Here is a 25,342-nt window from a genome sequence, read left to right on the forward strand (position 1 = left end):
TTTACACCTATCACCATTTCTAGCCACTGGGGGACCATAGGCAGGCTGGGGGGAACGCATGTTAAAAAAAACTGAAAGTGAAATTTTCATGCCATGGGACCTTTAATAATAGTGTGCGATATACAGTAAGTGGGATTAACATGCAATTAGTTTTTTTTAAATAGATATTTTACTTGTCAAGCCTAGCAGAAAAACAAATTAAATATCTTACTCAGAACATTTTTTAAAGGTAAATGAACTAATTTAAATGGTGATTGACCAGAGTATTTAACATCGATACATAGAAATATTAAGATTTAATTGGCCATAAAATCAGGGATATGACTTTCTTGGTTTGCAGTTTTTGTAGTGATGTTGCATTATGATTTTCCTGTATATGAAAAAATGTAGACAGCCACCCTCTTGTCAAGTAGCCTTAAATTCACCTGGCCTCTCCAGTCTGCGTCTCCATCTGGTTGACCCAGCCCTTGTAGATGTCCACCGGGTCGGTCTTGATGTTTAGCGATTTGTCATCCATGATCTCCTTGACGACCGGTGCCAGGATCTGCCGCAGTGCGTTCTGTCCCCGCGCGCCGCGGTGGAAGCTCACCACCATCTTGATGACTGTCGGGTTTCCTGTGACGATCTCCTTCATCTGGTCCACTTTAGACCTGCGGACCGTTGTTGAAAAATCTTTTTAACGGTGTATTTATGGACATCGGATATCTTATGCATGTCTGTATGTATGTCTATGTCCACTTTTTTATATGAGCTACCCAGGGATGCAAAAGGAATATCAGCCCTGGCTGACAATAAAGTTGTATCGTATCGTATCGTAAAACTGCTCATAAATGATGGTTGCAGTGTCTGGTTCTCACTTGATCTCCTCCTGCAGGGCCGTTTTGAAGAGCTTGGCCAGCAGGTACTCCTCTCTCTGGTTGGACGCGTAGTTGTACAGGGTGAAGATGACAGAGTCCATGAACTTTGTGGATTTATTCTGTGGCATCTGGAAGATCAGCTTGGCCAGATACGTGGGGTTGGTCTATAAAAAAGGAAGCAGACATTGGCTTAAATATTAAATCGGAGAGATGTAAGTAAGTAAGTCAGTTAAATATATTTATAGGAGCGCTTATCATGGATAAAAATCACAGCGTGTTTTACATAAAAACATACAAGATGATACATGTTACAAACACAATGCACAATTCAAATTACAAAGTAATAGAAAAGAAATAAAGTGAAGATAGGTCAACCAAATGCCTGTTTAGTAAGGGTAGGTTTTTATCGGATTTGTTTTTAAAAGAGTCCACAGAAACAGCAGACCGTAAGGGTGGAGGCAGAGCGCTCCAAAGTCTCGGTGCTACGGACTCAAAAGATCGATGACCACGGGTCTTAAGCCAGACAGTAAATATGACATATTAGACCTAAGAGAGCAGAGCAGACAAATATTGTTGAAGTAGCTCAGCCATATATGCAGGTTTATCATTTTCCAGCTAAATATTTGTACGGTTTCTCCCTCTTTTACTCACCCATGTACCTGTGTGTTCCTCTTGGTATATGCGTTTACTGCTGTCTGTGTTGCATTTCACAATGTATTTTATGTCATTAAATTGTATGTATTTCTAATGACTTACCTGACAAAATAAAGGTGAAATAAAACTAAAATAAAAGGTGCCTGATTGTACAACACTCTTAGCCTAGAAATCTAGACGCAGCCTAGTGGCAGCAAATGTAATTTGCAGCCAGGGGGGTCTAGCAACTCTCTGTTGACTTGCGAGCTGGAAAAACCAAACTCTGGTCAGGCCAATCACATCATGTATAGAGTCGGTGGGCGGGGCTTAACATAATGACGGCAGAGTTCCGCGTGAATCCCCTGCTACTTGAAAACAAAGAAGATGGCTGCTGCTGCTGGCGAACAGCGGTCTTTAGAATCAGCTTTTGGCCGCCACTCGGGATGACTTGGAGTTCAGCTTTTCTTTGAGAAAAGAACAAAGAACGGCACTGAAGTCATTCTTAAAAAAGGAAGATGTGTTCGAAATTTTGCCGACCGGATACGGCAAAAGTTTAATCTATCAACTAGCTCCGCTACCTTCTTCGTTGCTCTGCCTGGTTGTAGCGCTATCCTATTACGTGCAGAGGGAATTTGAAAGACAACCGTTTATCCCGCCCCTCGGATTGAGCCCTGCCAATGGTGAGTTCCCAGACCCAACATCTGGATGTGGGTCTGGCTTGTCAGGCTACGACACTCTGTATTGATCACGTTTATAAAAAAAAGAAGAAAAAAAAAGGTCTTTATAAAGCTACTCATTTGTTAAAGTCTTACGCAAGAAGGAGGCCTCTTTTTTTTCTTAAATGACGTGTGTCAGGAGGAACCGGAGCCAACCACTGGATCCTGGACTGGAAGCAGTGACAGCGGAGGGAAAAAAAGGTTCCGACCAAGTAGTTACAGGAACATAGTTATAGGAAGAGTCCACTTCTAAAACAGTTCTACTAAGTACTCTCCCCCAAAACCAGTTTTTCCATTTGCATTCACACTGGCCAAGTGGCCATAGGAACTGACCTTTTGTTATTATAACACAGCCATCTAACCACCACTATGCGGAAAAGGGAAAAGACCCTGCCCTGAAGTAGGAGCTGAAACTGTGGCCAGAGGAACTTAATAATCCCCAAATTGGTCTAGTCGGAACATGAGAAAAAAAGGGTTCTAGAAACGTTATGTTCAAGGAACTGCAAAAATCTCTCCGGTCGGAAAGCGGCTTAAATAAGAGTGAGAACTTATCCTCTCTGCAACAGGGAGCCAGTGAAAAGACTTAAGAACAGGGGTGATGTGAGACCGTGTTTTTGTCACACACACACACACACACACACACACACACACACACACACACACACACACACACACACACACACACACACACACACACACACACACACACACACACACACACACACACACACACACACACACACACACACACACACAAGGCTGTATTACTATCTTTGTGGGGACATATCATTGACATAATGCATTCCCTAGCCCCTTACCCTAACCTTAACCATCCCAACTAAATGCCTAACCTTAACCCTTACCCTAACCCTAACCATAACCTAATTCTAACCCTAGTCCTAAAACCAAGTCTTAACCCTCAAACCGCCCTTTAAACTCCGTGGGGACCAGCATTTTGGTCCCCACGAGGCTGTGCAGACCCCACAAGTATACTGTAGTCCCCGGTTTTGGACCCCACGAATATAGTAAAACATGTACACACACACACACACACACACACACACACACACACACACACACACACACACACACACACACACACACACACACACACACACACACACACACACACAGACAGACAGACAGACAGACAGACAGACAGACAGACAGACAGACAGACAGACAGACAGACAGACAGACGGCAGGTATCAGGATTTAGAGACAAAGCAATCAAAGAGCAGAGCTGTAACTGTAACGTCACCTGTAACAGGTAGAAGAGGTACTGGTAGGCTTCCAGTTTGACCCTCTTCTCCTTGCTGAGGGCCTTCAGGCCCCCCCGCTGCTTGTTCATCATCATCATGTCGGACAGCTGGCCCTTGTTCTTCTTGGTCAGCTTCTTGCTATGCGACACCACCTCCTGCAGCGTGATCTTGTTCTTCACCAGCAGGCCGATCTTGATGTCCATCAGGTTCAGGTCGTTCTCCAGCTGCTGGTTGGAGCGGATGTTGGTGACCACCTCCTCGCGGAGCTGCATCAGTTCCAGCTCCTCCTGGAAGTCCTGGTCGCTGTGGTCCAGCAGGTGGACAAACTTCCTCACCACCGCCATCGGGGGATCGTCTGCGCTGACTGGAAGGGGGGGGGGGGGGGGGGAAGGACATGTTGACAGTCAAGTAGGGACCGGGGAAAAAATGGATACAGCATAGTATCGCTATATTCTCCGTGGCACATGAGAATTCAACTTTTTGGTATTAGAATAATAAAATCTATCCCATTTTGCAGGTCACGCTCTACCACACGCTCCCCACGCACACACACATGCCTGCCCTGCTATTTTTTTTTTTTTAAAGAGATCGACGCACGCATAGGGTTGGGTACCCAAACCCGGTTCCATTATGGAACCGATTCCTACGCAACCGGTAGGAATCGGACCGGATTACAATGTAAATTTCGGTTCCTCATTTCGGTTCCACTTAATGTGTCGACTGAAATATTTTCCCTATGTCGCTCCGAAACAAATTATTATATATTTAAGTACTTTAATTTTTTTTTTTATACATATATATAGTTAAATTTAAATAATTTTCAATTTTATATTAATATTCTATAAAAAAAAGAAGTCATTTTTCAGTTTTTCCAAGAATCGGTTTAGGAATCGGAATGGTTATAAAAGTACCGGTTGGGCATCGGAATCGTAAAAATCCAAAAGATACCCAACCCTACGCACAAGTGTAAACATCAGGCCACCTACGTAGTCTACAGCAAAAGCTCTGTGCGGAAGCCCCCACAGGACCATAGATCAGCCTTTATTTATAGCAATCAAAGTCGGTTTGGGATCCTACTCACTCAGCGTCTTGTAGTCATCTCTGGCCTTGTTGGCTCGAATGAAAGCCTGAATCTTCACCACTTGATTGATCTGCAGTGGAAAACAGCAATCACTTGGCTGACCTTTATTTTTTTATTTTTTTTTTAAACAGTACCACAGCAATCCACCGTGAGTTGAAGTGGAAATGACTTCACTCGCGTCAGAGTGCTAATGATCCGTCTGCCTCCCTCAAAGCCCACGGGACACCGACTAAATGTCAGCGATGTGTCACAGGAAATGAACACACAGTGATTTTAATTAGAAGCTTTTATTAGATAACACTGCAATCTGTTTACTTTAAACCCTCACTTCTGTGACAGACCATTTACAACCCCACTGTCTTGGTTCTTTTTTCAAATTGTCTCAAAAACTCAATTTTCGGCTAATTTTATTCAACCAGGTTTGAGGCTATGAACACTCACGTGATCCTGGAAGTACTTTAGACGATCCTTGTATTTCTTACGCGCTTGGTGCATCCGAACCATGGATTGGATCTGAGGAAGACAAAAACAAATGCTTTCGGTCTCAACTGTATTCGTACGTCCGATAAGAATATTTAGTTTACGGACATCGCATAATAACGTTACCTTGACAGCTTCTTCACTGTGGTCTTTCAGATACTGCTTACGGTCTTTGAACTTCTTCCTCTGCTGGTGGCCTTTCCAGTGGGCCTGAGGAAGAAGCGACAGTCAGTATAGCAACAAGTCCTCGCAGCAGTTTCCAATGTGTGGCCTCAGGACGCTTGCTGTGGTTACAGGTGTAGCTCACCTGTATGCATGAAACCGCTGGGTCTTGGGACTTCAGGAAGCTCATCCGCTCCTTTTGCCTTTTTCTCACCAGGAAGCCGCGGCAACGAGCTTGCAGCTTGGCGATCAGAGACTCGTTGGCCAGCCACAGCTGCTCTCGATTGTAGGCTGTGGTTACCCCGGACACCACCGACTGACAGGAAGCATAATCAATCAATCAATCAATCAATCAATCAATCAACATTTATTTATATAGCACTTTATGTAGAGTTAAGTGATTCTAACTTAACAAGTAAACACACAGAGAGAGATTCCCGACGAGTGCCAAGCACCGTGCTTTTATTTCCGTTCCCCTTTTACAGCCCCTCCCCCTAGGCTATATCACATCCTGTCATATCAAAGCCTATATACTATATACGATGATGGACAGATGATCAACAGTAACGGAATCAACCACCTCGCCAAAGAGCGTTTGGGTTGAAATTGTTTACAACAAAGATGGCTGCCGCTGGAGAATTGAGATGTGTAGATTCCACCATCATGTCTGTTATGGAAGATATCGACAGCGCTTTAATTTTTAAAGAGGAACAGAGAACCGCGATCAAGGTAAAGATGTTTTACTCCGTTGCTCTGATTGGTTGTAGGTCTATCAAATTGAGTGCAGAGACATTTTCTTTCCTGGTTCGGTTGAAACTAGCCCCCTAATCACAGCCCAATGGAGCGGCATCAGACTCCTATTCTGACTAGAATCTGAGTATATGACGACATCAGGCTACAAGGCTATATACTGGTAAGAGCAAATGATGTTTAACATGTTGTATCTAACGAATTTAAATAGCTCATGTTACTGTATTGTGTCAACAAATTCACTTAATATTGTGTGTTTTCTTTTGCAGGGTGCAAATATTCCACCAAAACAAGTTCCTTCCCGGGACTATTTTGCAGAGCCACCGTCACTGCGTTCGGAGCTTAGAGCCGCCCAAGACGATTGTGATTGGTTTAAAGAAAAGCAAACAAGCCAGGGCAATTTTTCCTTCTATCCTGGAATGTATGTGTGGTGAAGCCAGACCTTACTCCTTACACAGCGCTTCGGAGATAGGTCCGGCAATGGGAGACTACAGGGACAGTGACCCACCTGGATGTCCTCCTTGTTGAGCTGGGTGTTGTTCTGTATGAAGCCCTCCGGCTCCACCCAGGTGCCCTCGTTGGTCTGCAGGTTATAATAGTAGTTGTGTCCTCCCTTCACCCAGTGTTTCACCCAGTCACTGCCATTATCACCTGGACAGACAGCATTACAGGACCCAAGTGAACAAGATGGAGGCAATGGAGCTAATTAGCAAGTAGCATCAACCCTCCATTTTTCATTTATTTCAGTAATGCAGTGCAGCAGTCAAAAGTCTTCGTAGTTTGAAATATGATTTTTAATTACAATGTTAGACCATTCAAAGAATGAAACTTGGATGGTAAATAATAATCCCCTCATCAGGCCAATCTCTGTCACTTTAAAAATAGGGCTGCACGACATGAGGAAAATATGTAATTGAGATTATTTTGACCGATTTTGCGATTGCGATAGGATTCACGATATTGGAGGGAATGATCATTTTTGTACCATTATTCTCATTTTCATTGAAACATATTACAATTAAAATGATCACAGAGTGATGGTTGCGAGGATTTAGTCTGTAGGATAGGATTTGTAGGCCGGGACGTCTCTGCAGCACCACAATACTTAATTCAGAATGGTTTGACACATCGTTTGCCTTCAAGAAATATTGTGCCCCCCCCCCAGTCCATTTTTATTTTTTACCTTTATTTATCCAGGTAAGTTGATTGAGAACAACTTCTCATTTGCAACGACGACCTGTCACATTCACACAGTTCCACATTCATACCTGGAAGCTGCCCAGTACAACCACAGTCTGATCTGCTGGCCACTGAGCAGCTCCACTGGAGCGGTTGGGGGGGGTTAAGGGCCTTGCTCAAGGGCACCTCAGTGGTGGTAATGAGGGAGGGACAAGCGCTGCTCTTTCACTCCCCCCCCCACAGAGACCTCCCGGGTCACATGCTCGCTTCATTAACCTTCAAGGCCACCACTGCCCATTTAAAAACACTGGAAACCACTGAAAACATGCATCATTCCTCCAAATGTAATCACAATTGTAGTTTTTTTTCCCCGGCTGTCCTTTGCCATATTCATCCCTACATTTTCTCCTCACCTTCTGCCTTTTTCTCATCTCTTATCTTGGACAGGTCATCCTGGTAGGTCTGAGCGCACTCGGAGGTGACTCCGTACACTCCTGACCCGGGGTTACGCAGAGCAGCGAGAGTCTGAGCTGGATCGCCGGTGTCCACCGCCTCATTGACAGCCTGGATGGAGCGCGAGACTGCAAACACAAACACAAAGCATCAGCCCTTTGCTGCTCTTCACGCTGTCCTAACGTCAAGAACTCTCGGCAGAATGTGGGTAGTCAATGTTCTGCAATCTCATATATAACATAGGTTCAGTGGAATGAAGTGTGCGCTTACACTGCAAGGCCTCCTGTGTGTCCTGGTTTGCCTTCAGAATAGAATCCTGGATTTCATCCAGCCACAGCACAGCAGAGGGGTCCTGGGTCTCCTGGAAGGACACGGCAACAAAAAAAAAGTGTAAACTAGACACAGACTGTAGCAAAAGGCTTATAACTCTAAATTAGGGCTGCAAGTAACGTCTATTTTCATTGTCGATTGATCTGTCGATTATTTTCTCGATTCATTAATTTGTTCTTTGGTCTATAAAATGCCAGAAAATGGTGAAAAAGAATTTGGATCAGTGTTTCCCCAAAGCCCAAGATGACGTCCTCAAATGTGTAGTTTTGTCCACAACTCAAAGAGGAGAGAAAAAACTAGAAACACATAGAGATACTTTATTTATCCTGAAGGAAATTAAGGTGTCTGATAGCTTATACACAACATACGTACACAAAGGCACACAGACATATGATATCCACGCACACATACTACAAAAATACAAAAGGAAGATATCAATAGTGTGCCCTACAGTAAGGTTTGGTTGTAGCATGTTTAAAGGAGCGGTGTGGAAAAAAATTGCAGAAAGGTGCAATGGTATCGGAGTGCAAGATAGTGTTAGTGCAAATTCTATATCTATTCAAGTACAACAGGCAATACAATATATCAAAAGTAGAAATATTCACATTTAAGAAGAATTCTGACCTATTTTTTTTTTAATAAATGACTCAAACTGATTAATCGATTATCAAAATAGTTGGAGATTAATTTAATGGTGGACAACTCATCGATTAATCTTTGCAGCTCTACTAAATTCAACACTCATTATGGACTGTAGTTAAACCTAACTGCATCCAGATGGCGCACTCTGTCTCTGTATAACGCATGAGGCAGCTGTTTGCTACTTGTGCTGCTGCTGCTGCTTTCTAGAGCCTGTTGAAACAGGCAACTCATTTGGTTTTGGTTTCGGCCTCCCCCTCCATGTGTCCCGCCCCTTCAAGTTGTGCTTTAGGGTAGATGAGAGGAGGTGTGTGTGTGTGTGTGGTGTGTGTCTGTGTGCGTGTGCGTGCAGGGGCGTAGCACAAAATTCTGGGCCCTGTAGAAAGGCATTTTCTATGGGCCCCACACAGCTATTCATTCTAGCATCTTTTTGGGCCCTGTCGTCACATGAGGGCTCTGGGTACTCAGTCCCCTTTTCCCCCCCAGTCCGACGCCCCTGTGTGTGTGTGTGTGTGTGTGTGTGTGTGTGTGTGTGTGTGTGTGTGTGTGTGTGTGAGAAAGGAGGTGGGCAGGTCTGACTGACCGATATCAGATCTTGGGAGGAAGATTTATTTTGCAAAGGGAGAGGAGTTGGCAGCCGACCTGTGCAGCAGCATGCACCAGGAGGACTGGAATGAGTGCATCTTTACAGTAAACAGAGCGGTACCTGGGCGAGCGCTTGATTAGCGTTTGTGTGTTTGCACTCGGCGCGGTAATAGGCATTTGTGTGTGGGTGATGATGAGTCCCTGCAGCTGGCGGGAGACCGGGTGCGGTGCCAGAGTGGGCGGAGGGACTGGAGGAGAACTTGGGCGTAGCCTGATGTAGTTCATCACACGTTTCAAGCCCATCACGCAAATAAGAGGAAGTGAAAGCTGAGCGGGTTGGGTAGATTATAATTCATCTTTCTAAACTTTTCTTCCGTGCATACACACACACACACACACACACAAAGCATGCCTGACTAGACTTGGACTTATACAGTCGCAGTTGTGATTGTTGCAGTTACAAAGTGAGGAGATAACCATCTGAAGAGGCATACAGTAGTAGACTATATTGGGCTCGTTAGTCAGAGTCTGGGCAGGACTTCCTGCTGTTTGTCTAGGCACAGCCCTCAGCCCAGTCAAAGCTTAACTTCTGCCTCACTGTCTCTGACTAACTGTTGTAATACTGCGGAGTTAATGAGACGCGACACAAAGAAGCCAGTCACAAATTGAACCGCAGGAGAGAAAAAAATAAAAAAAAGCTTTGCTGTTCGCTTCTTCTCCAAACTCCCCTGAACCTCACATCAGCTGGAAACACCCCTCTTACAGCTTGACTACATCTTAGTAGAGCTGCATAGATTAAATCCGGGAGTTGTCAACTATTAAATGAATCGCCAACTACTTTGATTACTTTTTTAACGGAAAGAAAAGGTTAATGTTCTCTGATTCAGCTTCTTAAATGGGAATATTTTCTGGTTTCTTCTCTCCTCTGTGACAGTCAACGGAATATCTTTGAGTTGTGGACAAAAACAAGACCTTTGCGGACGTCATCTTGGGCTTTAGGAAACACTGATCGATGTTTCACCATTTTCTGACGACAACACACACACACACACACACACACACACACACACACACACACACACACACACACACACACACACACACACACACACACACACACACACACACACACACACACACACACACACACACACACACACACACACACTATATTTAACCTTTCTTTATACTGGTAATCTCATTGAGACACAGAGTCTCATTCACAAGAGAGACCTGTTTGGGACAATACACAACATCAGTTATTTCTTTTATTAGTTTATTTGTCAGGGATCATGCACAGTTCAGGCCCTGTACCAGAGTTAGCTATACAGCTAATTTTACATATGTGTTCCCTGACAGACAAACAGACTACAATAGTATTAATCAGTGCTGTCAGTTAAACGCGTTATTAACAGCGTTAATGCAAACCCATTTTAACGGCGTCAATTTTTTTTTAATCGGAGACTAACGTTCTTTTCGGCCTAGCAAACTTTGCAGTTTTTTTCACATGCTGTTGCAAGAACTAGTAACGTTAGGAAAAACTACAACACCACACCGGATCTAGCTAGACCAGAAACACAACAAAAGGCACGCCGCACACACACTTGTTTGGGCTTGCGAGCCGGCCAAAGAGTAGCAGGCTAACGTTACGTTTTGGGTGAATGATGTCGAGTGCGAGACGCCGAAATGGATGCCAATAAGATTCTGAATGGAAAGTTTACTTTTTAAAAAGTCGCCAAATGGTTCCATTGACAAGACCAAAGTGATCTGTGTGTTTTGTCGTTGTGAACTGAGCTATCATCGCAGCACGTCCAGTCGGAAATACCACCTGATGGCCGAGCACACAGCTGATGGCCGAGCACACAGCTGATGGCCGAGCACACAGCTGATGGCCGAGCACACAGCTGATGGCCGAGCACACAGCTGATGGCCGAGCACACAGCTGATGCCAATTCTCCGCCCCCTCGTCAAAGCCAGGCGACAAAAGCACAAAGCAAGCCGATCCACTTGTCCATGTTGATGAGAGCATTAAAATGAGAAAAAAATGTGCGATTAATTGCGAGTTAACTATGACATTAATGCGATTAATCGCGATTAAATATTGTAATCGTTTGACAGCACTAGCATTAATATGATTTACCAAATGGTACATACAATATTTAGACAAAAGTACCAAGCAGACTTAAAACACTAAAGTCCTAAAAACAACGACAACAACAAGATTCCAAAGATCAAACAACTAATCAATTAATAATCGATAACGAGAAAACAATCATTAGTTTCAGCCCTACATCTTAGCCACGTCTCGTTAGTCAACCCCCGCCACCTAAGACCTTTCCCTCTCAGCTGGGGGAACATTTCGTTGGCACCGGCCCTTTGAAACCCAACAGGAAGCTCACACTGCTCTAACTACTTCCTCCGTCTTCAGCTAATCGCCTCAAACAGCCACATTCACCAATCAACAACCAGAGGATGATGTGTGTGTGTGTGTGTGTTTTTGTGGGTGTGTGTGCCCGCGAGTCCGGCCCATTTAATATAGTGGTCAGCTTTCTTCCCTTTTATGGAAGCAAAAAACGACTGAGGCCTGCCTTGTTATTTCCTATGCCTGTGAAATCGGCAGGAAAATAGTTTGCTTTTTTTTTTTCCTCTCCTGTTTTTTCGCTTGTAATTTTTTTTCTGGGTCCCGTTATGAACGTGTGACGAGTTCCCACACAATGTAGTCAAGGGTTTCGATGTTGACATTTGAAACAGTGTGGGCAGCGGCCAAGTATTTTGGAGTCTAAGCTTGATAAGGGACTTCATTTATCTGTATTTAAAAAAACAGACTCAGGACTAAAATGGATACACTGATAGTTGTTCTATTTACAGACCTTCTTCTGAAGAAACCGAGAGCGGACATGTACCTCTTTTGTGGTAACCCTTTGCTTCTATGACAGGAAAAAAAAACCAAACATGGTTGTCTTTCCTGTGACATCACATGCAAATGTGCTGCACAAACGCACACGCGTACAAAAACCACATTCATCAGCTCGCCTAACATGAAGATAACAGGCAAATGAGTGCGAGAGAGCAGCAGAAAGACCGTCCAATGTGTGTCCTTCTCTGGACTCAGACATGCACGAGTCAAAGTCCAAAGAGTGGTTATGAAAACGGAGAAGATAGGTCAAAGTGAGGGACACAGAGAGCAAGGAGGCAGTCAGAGATACGACAGGAAGTGAGTGGAGGGAATAGATGATCACATCATGACATCAGCAGTCCGAGTGTGTCATGTGGGGCCCAGAGACCTGAGTCACATGGAGCCATGTGCAAACACAAGGGGTCTGGGATCCCATTGAGCTTTGGGTATTACAGTGACTTAACATGTGAAATACTGCATTTTGTTTTTAAACTTTTGAGGCTTTCAGGTGATGTAATGCACCCTGCCTAGACCGCTTTGGCATTGGTGGCTGAATGAATGGCTGGGTGCTCCGCAAAATGTTCAAGTTAAACTGGCCCAAACAACTAAGAAAATAATGAGAAAATAAATCGACAGATTAAATTGACAATGAATATAACACCATCACTAAGCTTTATGCATACGACGCGTGATGAAGTCGACATCTGGCCACTTTTAGTGACTTTTTGGAGCTAGTTCTAGCTATTTACATTGAAAAAGAGTTGGCAACACTGGTGGCAATACTCCAAACCAGCAGCCTGCATAGAATGAACATGTCCTACTTAGGGACACAGGGTCCTGCAATTTGAGCGTATGAAAGACTACTTTGTAATACGAAATCCTGAATGTAATTCCGGTGCATTGCCCTGATACCTTGCTGGGCAGTATTTTGGGAGGCAGAAGCAGACATCTGAGCTCTTATCCAACAGCTTACTGCCTGAACTAAACCAAATACTGAACCTTCAAACAGCCGCACGTTTGTTGCGCCTCACAGCTAGTTTAAGCAGGAAACTGGCCTCTTTTTACATTTACAACAACTACGTTCATTGGAATCGTTAAAAATACACCGATATGGGCGCCCGGATAGCTCAGTTGGCAGAGCGTGTGCCCATATATAGGAGGTTTACTCCTCGACGCAGCGGGCCCGGGTTCGACTCCGACCTGCGGCCCTTTGCTGCATGTCATTCCCCCCTCTCTCTTCTCCCATTTCTTCAGCTGTCCTGTCAATAAAGGCCTAAAAATGCCCAAAAACATAATCTTTAAAAACACCTATATGTATCATATGCCCAGTCATACTTTATATAGCCCTGACAGCTTCCAACTGTATGTATGAGCTGCAGTAAAATCCTTGTCAAAAGTCTGGATGTAACTGTAGCCAGGTTGTTTGCATGGAGAGTTTGCATAATGCTCACCTGAATACAAGACACAAGACACCCTCTCACGACATGGTAGCCGTGGTAAATCATCCAAAACCTCACACTTATCTACGGACGATAACCTGAACATCTATTTTCTACACCCACCTCTCTACAACCAGAAAGACTCTTCCCAGAAAGCGGTGCAGGTTGCGTTTTGTGTCTTACGTGAGCCTTCTCTCTGCGGGCCTCCAGCAGTTTGTCATGGTAGTGCTGAGCCACAGACGGGTCCACGTCTGTGAGCTTGGCGGAGGGGTTCTGCAGCATGGCCAGGGTCTTCGTGGGTTCCCCTTCATCCAGGGCCTCATTGATCAGTCCGATGGCGGCAATACCTGCACAAATTAGGGATGGTTTAAAGAGGGCGTTTCAGGCCTTTATTTGTGACAGGACAGCTTAGACGTGAAAGGGGAGAGAGAGAAGGGCCGCAGTTTGGAACCGAACCCGCGGCTGCTGTACCGAGGACCGAGCCTCTGCACGCTCTACTGGGTGAGCTACCCAGGAGCCCACAAATTAGGGATGTTAATGATTAACCTTTTAACCAATTACCGGAAATAAAAATTGCGACCGATTAATATTATTAGTTAAACGGTTACAATTGAGTAGAATACATGTTTTTTGCTTTGTAAAAGAAAAGTGTTTAGGGTTAACTTTCCACTAACAAGTTGCGTCCTAAGCTCTTTTTTTTCTTCCTCCAAGTTCGTGGCTCTTGCTGGATGGCACTCACAGCGAAGAGCTGCGTGACATATGACCCTACATTGATTGATGAGGATCGGAGGGTTAAATCGGCCGGCCGACACACACAGAATGCCAGGCAGACACACAGCTGACAACCTCGCCAGGGGATGCGGTGGAGACCGGCTGGGACGTACGCCCCGAGGACCGCTGTGGACTTTTGTCGGTCGTACAGATCCGCAAGCGGTTCCATTAAAGAGGCTGCGTGTGTCCACGACACATTGGGGCTGCACGACCAGTACAGGTCTGCAACCGTCCATAGACGCTGAGCGCCGAAAGTCCAGACGTCCTGGACCGGGTGAACTTAAACTCTGTTGCCTGCTTGTCGGTTAACGGTTAATGATCAAGGGTCGGCTATCGGTCAGGAAAAAAAAATGTATCTAAATTAACATCCCAGGCACAAATACACAAGCAGACGTACAGAAAACTCTGTGATCACAAAATGATATGAGAGAATGAGTTGGAAGATATGACATCTGTAATATAAATCAAGACGTGGCATCGTCTGACAATTACAGGCTTTCTGCAGGGTTCACCAAGTCAAATTTAAGACTTTTTAAGACCTTTTTAAGACCAACGAATGAAATTTAAGACCTATATCACGACATCAAAAAAGTTAGATGTCAGAGTGGGGAAACTGTCTGAAACAATTCCTCGTTTTCCTCATTGGCATTATATAGGACTGGTGTCTAGATTGGCTTATTTGGACTTTTTGAGACCCAGTGGAAACTCTGAATTAAGGATTACGTTTAACTAAAAACAAAGCAGTGTAAAATTTCTGTGCGAGTTTGACACATTTGGGTGTAAATGGGTGCGAGTGGGTCTCTTACGTTCATGTTCCTCATGCACAGTCTGGTTGACTTGGTCGATGCAGGCTTGAATGTCGTTCCAGGTCAGATATTTGGAGCCCTCCTCCCTGGCTGCTGCCTTAAGACGCAGCAGTTCGTCCATGTACCTGAGGAGGACACACACCGGTACGCTACCACATCAACAGCCTGCCTCAGTCCGTTCAAGAAACACAAAAAAACCTCAAAACATCACTAAGACAACGTGTCACTGACTCCTGGTTTTGTGCGTGTGTGTGTGTATGTGTGTGTGGTGCGTGCGCGTGTACCTCTGTGCGTATTCATTCTCCACATTACTGAGTCCAGTGACAACGCTGGACAGTTGTTTCCAGAGGGCGTCGCGGTTTCCAGCGTCCATCGCCTCGTTCATCACCACCACCGACGACAGCATCTCCACGGCAACCAGCAGCTCGGGGTGGGACAGCGAGCCCTGCGGGACACGGGACACAAATTGACCTCATACGTCAAACTGCCAATGAAGACTACCAGAGGCAAACAGCACGTTGATGTGGTCTTGATTTGTTCTTCCATAGTTAAATCGGATATTAGTTACGAGCAATATAGACGTCACGGTTTTAAAAGTGGAAATGTTATGTACTGTATGGCTTACAGGCAGAGTGTAGTATGTTCTTACTACTACTAATGTGCTGCCTTCCAAGAAGTAAGGCAGCACATTAGTAGGGCTCCCAGGGCTCGGTTTACACCTATCACCATTTCTAGCCACTGGGGGACCATAGACAGGCTGGGGGAACTCATATTAATGTTCAAAAACCTCATGAAGTGAAATTTCCATGCCATGGGACCTTTAAACCTTGTCTTGACTAGGGGTGTGCTCATAAGGTTCTTGGAAATAAGTCATTCAGCATGAAAAAGCATTTCAAAAATGACATGATAGACTATGAAATCTTAGTCGAAAACAACCGATTTCACAACTAATCGACTAGGACGGGGCAGCCCTAAAGTTATCATTATCAGGAAGGAGGTAAATTAGTTTTTATTTATCAGTTTATGAAATAAAATCTGATATCAACAGCGAGGGCTAGATAACCCTACCACACCTGTCGTAGCATAAACTGTACTAACGCCCATGTGGTACCGACTGATGGACAAGTGGGTCATTTTATTTTTTTCAGGTCAATTCATCCTGTAAGTTAGCCTCAAAAGCTACATGTTTTCTGTAAATAATAATGTGATGGGTTCTAGGTATGTGCATCTGTGTATTTCACTTTGTTTGTGTGTGTGTGTGTGTGTGTGTGTGTGTGTGTGTCTGTCTGTCTCTCTGTTGGGTACCTCTGGGCTTTGCTGCTGCAGGCTGACTAACTCTCTCTGGTAGAGGTCTGCAGCGCTGGGGTAGACTTCAGGCAGCTGAGCGTCGGGGCTCATCAGCTCTTCCACCGTCTTCTCTGGCACCCCCGCCCTGATGGCACTGTTGATGCGTTCCACCGCCTTCAACACTAAACACACACACACACACACACACACACACACACACACACACACACACACACACACACACACACACACACACACACACACACACACACACACACACACACACACAATCAACAATCGTGAGTGAATTACAAGAACTATTGCTGCAAAGATTAATTGATTACTTGTCCAACCATTTTTTTTTTTTTTTATTTAACCTTTATTTAACCAGGAAGAAACTCGTTGAGATTAAAAATCTCTTTTTCAAGAGTGTCCTGGCCAAGGCAGGCAGCAGTACAACCACACATACATGCAAATACAAAATACACAAAAACACTAAGAACATAAAACAACTGAAACAGCAAATCCCTCAGAGTCAACCAGAATACTAAACACATCAGGTAAAACATCTACAGCCAGATGTCATTCCATCCAAGTCAAACAACATCCTCTTAAAAGCGACCAATGAGACCAGTTCAGTAAGTTTCATGGATTTCTGTAACTTGTTCCAGGCAGAGGGAGCAGCAAACTTAAATGCCTTTTTCCCCAGCTCAGTTCTAACCTTTGGAACAGACATAAGGAAAAGATCCTGGGAACGAAGATTGTAAGTCCCAGTACTGTTTACATTGATATAGGTCAGAAGGTAGAATGGAAGGAGACCTAAAATAGCCTTGTATATGACAGTATGCCAGTGTTGAAGTCTCCGTGTTGATAAAGAAGGCCATCCAACACGTTCATATAGAGTGTATAAGTGATAAACCTCAGAGCTCCATGGTGTACAGTGTCCAGTGCATGTAAACTTTTAGACGAAGCATGCATGTATAAAACATCACCATAGTCAAGTACAGACATAAAAGTGGCATTTACCAGCCTCTTTCTAGATTCAAACGAGAGGCAGGATTTGATTCTGAAATAAAACTCTAATTTAAGTTTTAATCTTTTAGCTAGCTGCTCAATATGAAGGGTAAAAGAAATAGATTCATCAATTAAAATACCAAGATATCTGTACTTAGATACACATTCAATTTTTGTACCATGAGAAGTGAGGACTGAAGGCAGATTTGATTTAAATTTTGAATTTGAAAAAAGCATGACTTTAGTTTTATCTGCATTTAAAACAAGTTTTAAATCATAGAGATTATGTTGAAGGGTGTTGAAAGCAAGTTGTAGCTGAGAGAGGGCCTGGTCTGCGGTGGGTGCTGAGCAATACATTACAGTGTCATCAGCATAAAAATGAAATTTTACGTAAGACACATTATGATCAATATTATTGATGTAGAGGATGAATAACAGTGGCCCCAGGACTGACCCATGAGGCACACCTTTTGTTATTTTTAGGTAGCGAGAAGTGCTACCCACCGCCTGCACACACTGAGTTCTATCTGTAAGGTAGTTACTAAACCAGCCAACAGTTTGTTCACAAAGCCCAGCCCTATACAGTCTCTGTTTAAGTACTGTGTGGTCCACTGTATCAAATGCCTTCGAAAGGTCAATAAAAAGGGCTGCACAATGCTGCTTGTTATCCGTAGCTTCAATAAAATTGTTTAAAACCTTAATAGCTGCTGATGTTGTACTATGCCCTTTTCTAAAACCAGATTGGAAGTCAGATAAAATATTATGACTATTAAAAAAATTCTTTAACTGATCACTGACAAGGGATTCTAGAACCTTGGCCAGGACTCAGAGTTTGGAGATTGGTCTGTAGTTATTTAAGATCGAAGGGTCATCACCTTTTAGCATGGGAACCACAAAGGCTGATTTCCAAATAGGAGGGATGTCATTTGTGTTCAAGCACAGATTCAAAATATTGGTTAAGGGCACGGCAATAAAATTACCTGCTAGCTTTAAAAAGTAGGGATCCAGTTTATCAGGACCAGCGGAGTGGTCCTGATAGTGCTTGAGGGCTTTATTTACTTCTGAAGCAGTGATAGGACTAAAACTAAAAGACTGGCTAGGAGGATCTAGATCAACAGTCTCAACTGTAGAGGAATAGTCATGCTGGGGACTGACTGAATCAACTAAAAATCCTGAGGCGATGAAATGTTCGTTAACAGTCAAGCATTTTGGCCTTGTCAGTGACTTTTTGAGAGTCCATCACAATACTTTTGGGAAACTCAAGGCCTTTACTGTATTCTGTTAATGATTTGATAGTTTTCCAAAATTTTGACGCGTTATTGAGGTTATGAGTGGTTTGAGAAATAAAATTATCTGCTTTGGCTTTTCTAATTTTAAGAGTACACGCATTGCGCAGCTGTCTGAAGACCAGCCAGTCAGAGTCCTGATTTGATTTTCTGGCTTTTGCCCATGCCACATTGCGCTCATGGAGGGTAATTGCTAAGTCAGATGAAAACCAAACATTGTCTCGGCCTTTGACTCTGTATTTCTTTAGCGGAGCATACTTATTAATTATATTGGTAAACCCCTCATAAAAAAGGCTATAGGCATTAAATGACATCGTCAACTATTTTGATAATCAAATAATCGGCTTGAGTCTAAAGGAAAAATTCTCTGATTCCAGCTTCTTGAATGTGAATATTTTGTAGCGTCAGAGTGACAGATTTATCGACAATGAGAGTAATAGTTATTTGCAGCTATAGATACAGATGTAGAAAGGGGGGAGATAGATGTATGCGTTATGTGCGTACTCTTTAGGTAGCCTTCTGCGATCTCATTGGCCACGTGCACGCCGCTCTGCAACTCATCCTTAGTCAGGGCTTCTCCCGGAGACACCTAATAAGGAAGAGATCAAGTTGAGGTTACACAGAGAAGCAGACTATTTGTTTGACTGCTTTCTTGACATAAATGCACAGCTTGGTTCGCACGCTGCTCCCTACCTGGTCTTTGTTCTCCCGGTCAGCCTGCAGCTGTTTGAGATACCAGCCTTTGTTCTGGGCCTGCAGGTTCTGAGTGCCTACGGCTTTAAGGGCCTCATATAACTTAGCCTCATCGCCGCTCAGTAGCGCCTGCTCAGCCGCACTCAAGGCGTTGCTCACTGTAGGAGAAAGGCTGACATGTCACTGCGGCACCTGTGTGTGTGTGTGTGTGTGTGTGTGTGTGTGTGTGTGTGTGTGTGTTCTCATTTAACTATATTCGTGTAATACAGTATACTTGTGGGGTCCGGACAGCTTTGTGGGGCCAAAATGCTGGACCCCACAACTTTAAAGGGCTGTTTAATGGTTAAAACTTGGTTTTATGATTAAGGTTAGAGTTAGGTTATGGTTAGGGTGAGGGTAATGGTTAAGGTTAGGCATTTAGTTGTGATGGTTAAGGTTAGGGTAAAGGGCTAGGGAATGCATTATGTCAATGACGGGTCCCCACAAAGATAGTGAAAGAAGTGCGTGCGTGTAAAGTTTACTTATATAGACCTTATCACAGACAGTCACAAAGTGCTTCACAGTACAAATAAATAGTACATTACAACAAACCAATAATCATAAAAAGAACAATAAATCGTAGTAAAACACAAAAGCAACAGTCAACAGTGAGGCTAAATGAAAGCCAGACTAAAGAGATGTGTCTTTAGCTGCTTTTTAAAGATTTCAACAGATGCGGTCCCTCTTAAAACATGTGGCAAAGCGTTCCACAGTCTAGGAGCGATTGTTTCAAAAGCTGTAATGTAAAGAGTCTGTCCGTGTGTGTGTGTGTGTGTGTGTGTGTGTGTGTGTGTGTGTGTGTGTGTGTGTGTGTGTGTGTCTTACCATTGACTTGGTTGACGTTGCCCTGGATTTCAGCCTGGGTGAGGAGCTCGTCGTAGATATCTCTCTCTGCGTCGGCGTTCTCCATTTGCTGTAAAACATAACAGCATTACACATTGGCAACACTAATCATTACACCCCCCCCCAGTATGTAAGTAAAATAGATATAGATATAGAGCGCTTATCACAGATAAAAATCACAAAGTGCTTTCCATAAAAAAAAAACGCAGCCATGGAACAGACAAATTAAAAATATTAGACCTAAAAGAGCAAGCTGACAAATATGGTTGAAGATGCAACAAGGGAGCCAGTGAAGAGACTTCAGAACAGGGGTGATGGGAGAGACCATCTATTTATTAGTGAGCAGGACATCAAAGTAAAACCAAAGTCAAATGTATATTCTTTCCAGAAGGTTTTCTTGTTCACATGTTTGGTGTATTTCTGGTGTGTAATTCTGGGTGGTGATGGCGCAGTGGATATGACCCATGCCTTTGGCGTGGGGAGAGCTGGGTTCAATTCCCACTGCGATACATCAACCAATTTGTCCCTGAGCAAGACCCTTAACCCCTAGTTGCTCCAGAGGGCGTGGGACATCTGACATAAATATAGCAATTGTAAGTCGCTTTGGATGAAAGCGTCAGCTAAATGACATGTAATGTAAAGTATTTGCTTTGCCTTACGGCAAAACAAACCTTTTATATTTCTAAATCATAAATCTGACATGTATCTCTCACTGCAAGAAACTGCTGGTAAATCTGTCAAGAGGAGAGAGGATGTTATCCCTCTCTCTCTGTCCCAAGTCAATCTTCCAGCCGCCATTCTTGACTATATTGGCTGTTTTCGTTTCTGTTGCCCGAGTGGTTTGTAGCCTCAGCATTTCATTCTGTCTGATGTCCAAATTTTCTTCTGCTTCGGGCTGTATGTTTAATTACGTCCTAATCAAAAAGTGGATAAATGGCTTGCCACAGTTTTTATTATAGAGCCATTTTATGGCCTCTCAAGGATAATTCGCCCCAGGCCACCATTCGTCTCTGGCCATCTGAGAACTGTGCACACTACAGCATTCATCTGTGATCCTCGAGGTTTAAAAACTGCGTACCCGTTTGCGTGAGTTGGCCACCTTCTTTCCCTTGGCCTGGTACAGTGTGTCGTGGTACTGGCGAGCGGAGTGGGCGTCCAGGTTGACCAGCATGGCGTTGGGGTTCTGCATGGCTGCCACCGTGCCCTCTGGTACGCCGTGGTCGATGGCCTCGTTGATGGCGATCACAGCCGCGTGTACTGAGGAGGGAAGAGGAGATGGGGGGAATTTTATCTGGATGTTTTACCTTATAGTAGGGCTGGGTGATATATCGAGATTGGTCTTTTCCTGTTTTTAAAGGCTACATTACAGTAAAGTGAGGTCATTTTCAGGCTGTTCTAGCGGTTCTATTATTTGCCCATACCCACTTAGTCATTGTATCCACATTATTGATGATTACTTATCAAAAATCTCATTGTGTAAATCAATGTTAATTCAAAGTCATTAGAGAAAGTAGAGGTAAAGCCATTATCTTGGACATTTGGAGAAAATTTGTGTTCAACATCTTGGATCATTTTAGTAATTGTGTCTTGTCACTGACATGAAAATATATGATAAGCCTTTTATTTGTAGACTTTCAACCAGGGTTCAAAATAGGCACCACCTAGCAGCCAAATGCTGGTAAAATATGCAAGTGGCTGGTAGATTTGCTTCACTCACCAGCCAAAAAAAAAGCCAGTGGTAATCTATTGATCTGGTCAAATTTGAACATTCACTAGCCATTTGGCTGGTGGACGAAAAAGTTAATTTTGAACCCTGCTTTCGACTGATTCAGAAAACAGAACAATGATTGATTATATTTAGAACTATGTCGAGAAAAACAGACCTTTAGTTGAATGTGTGCTTAAAAACCTGCTGCAGTAAAATAGAGCAGGAAGGGTTTCTTAGGTAAACAACTGACAGATCCAAAAAATGTCTGAATGACAATGAGATTAGTATTTGTTTCATTATGAGAGTCTGAATCAACTGAACTCTATATAGTCTGCAGCACAGCAGTTCCCGCCCCCTCTACCCATGACACCCAAGCCCCTCTCACATGCAGCTTCATCCACCGAGAGCTCATTGGCCAGGATGCCGCCAATCTTGCTGAAGGCGGGCATCTGGATTCCGTACTTTTCCAGCTCACTCTTCATGTTGTTGATCTCCTCCTCTGGGAGAGAAAGACAGAGCAGAAGGAACAGATGAATGGACGGAGGGAAGTGAGAGACTGGGGAGAACGAGTTACAGACTGTTCCTGGCTCATGTCGCTTAATCAGATTTCGGACTCTGGCTTTGGGACAGGGGAGCCAAGCGGGAAGTCAACAGACAGGAAAAGCTCTCACAATTACTAATGACTTTCACATTTCCAGCAGCTCCTGAACACTGCGGCCTGCTGCTGTGCTACCCTTCTCAGGCTACAGCTACACAACTACGTTTTGGTGTGAAAACGAGTAGGGCTGGCTACCTAATTCGATACTTTGCAGGCACCGGCCGAATTGCCTCCTTAGTATTGAGTATTGAAAAATGCCTCGTCATTCAATACTAAATTCCAATACCTACTACTGAAGTAATTCTCATCAGCGTCAGTGAGCCAATAAGTATGCAGCATGCCTCTACCGAAATCTAATAATGCTGGCGATTGGCTGTCTTAACGTTACACGTTGTAGAGACACGCAGGAAAAACTCTACGTTACGCACAGAGACGGGGGCTCACGTAGTAGGAGCTGAAATATAAATAAAAAGATTGGGTAGTAATGTGTAATGTTGTAATTTCTTTTGGTGAAAATGGATTTGGAATTGGTTTTGAAAAAGGTATGGTTCAAGAACAGATATCGAAGTCACGGTATTGGTATCGGATTTTTTTTAACAATATCCGACCCTAAAATTTAGTATCTTTTGGTATGCTTACGACACACGTTTCCGAGCCCTTAAAACAGAGACATTTGGAAACACTGCTGCCCCCGTTTTGGTTTGAAAACTCTGGGAGTGCTCCATGGTACGCTTGGCGTTGCGCACCGTACAGCCACTGTACACCGTAGAGCCGGCGTTGCGCAGCGTACATTCATGTGCCGCGCCTTGCCTCTTTGCTCTTCGCACTACGTCGTGGCTTTGCCGCGGATCATGTGTTGGAGGCTTTAGGCTTACAGACTTTAAAAAGGTCCAATGTGTAGGAATTCTACGTTCTCTATGTAGCTCTAATCTAGCGTTGAGACCATATATCGCAATCAACTCTCTCGCACCACGCAGTTCAAAGTACGTATTACAGCTAATGTAGCCTTCGCGCTTCAGAAAGCCGGTCTCTTGCTCTTTTCAATCTCCTTTTTATTTTTCTCGGGGCGAAGAAGAAGAAGAAGATGTGTGGTCCTCCACGTTTCCTTCTTCAAACTTGCCGGGGGCCGGGAAGCTACGATACCCGTTAGCAGCGTTAGCAGCACCTGTGAGTTTATCATGGGACAGCGAAAACGCAAAAGGCGGAGCAGTATGTCCTGTATGTCCCTTACCGGCTAACGTATTTCAAGATGACGCATGAATATGGAGCATCTACCCCAGTTCATGCAAATGCAAATGTAAAATTTCAAGCCAAAAGGAATACTTGGAATTGATGGTGGTGGTAAATATTCATGAAAAAGGACAAGTTTGTGAACGGGCAACATAGATTTTGATAATGAACAACTAAACACGTTACACACTGGACCTTTAAAGTAACAGTTCCACCTCGTTGTCGGTCCAAGAAAATTTATCTCTGGTCTTACTTTTCGCCATTGTTGTTCTTTCTGTTCAACTATATTCAACTATACTACATACATGCATCCTTGACTTTCAACCGCAGAGTAACGTCAGACAATCCGCTTCCGGTTTACCCCGGCATGTGCATGCCCAGCGTGTGTGAATATGTGAATGGTCATGTGATATGTGTGTGTCAGATGTGTTAATATGGACAAAGATCAGTTCTGCTACTGGAGCTCGAACTCTCGTGTGGACAGGGATCGTTTTTGTCTCAAAACCGCCACTTCAAAACAAAAATGTACATTACTAGTGTAGCTGCAGCCTCAGTGCTGCCTTCAGGGTGCAGAGAACTTCAACACATTTTAAACGTTACGTTCACTTTGGCAAGATGCCGACATTTGTAACACTCTGGATTTAAGATGTCATAATTGGGTAAACAGGGACAGAATGAGGAAAACAGACGAACAGACTCGTGTTCAGGCTTACCAGTGAAATCTACTTTTCCATACAGATCCTGGATCTGCGGGGCCAGGCCGAGCTTAAACAGGTACAGGCTGTACAAGAGGACAGGGACATAATAAATAAAGAAACATGACAGAGTACACATTAGCAGAGGTGAAATGTCACACAAGAACAGGAACAATACAGAACTAAGTACACGGAAAGCCATTTCATGCTTGCTCACAACTTCAGTACAACCTAACTGCCACAGTAAACCAAGGGGGAGTAAGGGGGGTTCAAAGACAGACAGGTCGGACACAGAAAATACCAGAACGCAGCCCTGTCGTTTTAGGGCAAGGAAACAGATGTTTCAACACCCCACCTCTGCCACTCGTGTCACTTTGAGAAGCTGTGAAATCAATGTGATTCAACCATATGCAGAGGATTCTTTTGTTGTAACTTGTTTGTTCACTTACTGCTACATAGGGACGTGGAGATATAAAAAAAAAAAAAGGAAAAAATATATATTTTCTAACATAACAGACACAGTACAATGTTAGATAGATTAGATAGATTTTTTTAGAGAGATTAAATAACAGTGTTGCAGCAGCAAAATATCAGACACACAGCTCACATACAGAGTATACATTAAATAATAGGAAACAAATACATTAAATAATTGAATACTACACGAGCAATATTTAAAATATATACAATTTGTAAATAAAATGTACAACTGTTTCAATTGTTTCAATAAGTTGGGGAGTAAAAATGTACAACTCAATGTTGCTGTGTTTATTGATATGGACAACAGATAGCAAAGTTAACTTCAGATTGAAGAAGATGATGAAGACGAAGGAGGAGGAGAAAAGGAAGAAAAAGAAGTAGAAGAGGAGGAAGAAGAAGAGTATTAGGAAGAAGGAGGAGAAAAAAGTAG

The 25,342-nt window shown here is 43.6% G+C and overlaps 1 protein-coding gene across 1 annotated transcript in view; it reads right to left on the bottom strand.

The window, feature by feature from the left end:
* The window catches only part of iqgap1 (IQ motif containing GTPase activating protein 1), a 73,619-nt gene that overhangs the window by 12,795 nt on the left and 35,482 nt on the right, over positions 1 to 25,342 (bottom strand). Inside the window, exons 6-25 of the mRNA XM_039794807.1 lie at positions 24,451 to 24,518; positions 22,295 to 22,408; positions 21,280 to 21,458; positions 20,184 to 20,271; positions 19,320 to 19,477; positions 19,131 to 19,215; positions 16,345 to 16,508; positions 15,324 to 15,484; positions 15,040 to 15,164; positions 13,646 to 13,809; positions 7,844 to 7,934; positions 7,534 to 7,701; positions 6,450 to 6,592; positions 5,337 to 5,507; positions 5,156 to 5,239; positions 4,991 to 5,062; positions 4,550 to 4,619; positions 3,468 to 3,832; positions 858 to 1,021; positions 426 to 650 (exon numbers count right to left, since the gene is read on the bottom strand). Of these exons, the coding sequence (XP_039650741.1) occupies positions 426 to 650; positions 858 to 1,021; positions 3,468 to 3,832; positions 4,550 to 4,619; positions 4,991 to 5,062; positions 5,156 to 5,239; positions 5,337 to 5,507; positions 6,450 to 6,592; positions 7,534 to 7,701; positions 7,844 to 7,934; positions 13,646 to 13,809; positions 15,040 to 15,164; positions 15,324 to 15,484; positions 16,345 to 16,508; positions 19,131 to 19,215; positions 19,320 to 19,477; positions 20,184 to 20,271; positions 21,280 to 21,458; positions 22,295 to 22,408; positions 24,451 to 24,518 (2,859 nt within the window). The remainder of the gene's footprint in view (positions 1 to 425; positions 651 to 857; positions 1,022 to 3,467; positions 3,833 to 4,549; positions 4,620 to 4,990; positions 5,063 to 5,155; positions 5,240 to 5,336; positions 5,508 to 6,449; positions 6,593 to 7,533; positions 7,702 to 7,843; positions 7,935 to 13,645; positions 13,810 to 15,039; positions 15,165 to 15,323; positions 15,485 to 16,344; positions 16,509 to 19,130; positions 19,216 to 19,319; positions 19,478 to 20,183; positions 20,272 to 21,279; positions 21,459 to 22,294; positions 22,409 to 24,450; positions 24,519 to 25,342) is intronic.

The sequence above is a fragment of the Perca fluviatilis genome, chromosome 3 (genome assembly GCF_010015445.1).
Source record: "Perca fluviatilis chromosome 3, GENO_Pfluv_1.0, whole genome shotgun sequence".
NCBI lineage: Eukaryota > Metazoa > Chordata > Actinopteri > Perciformes > Percidae > Perca > Perca fluviatilis.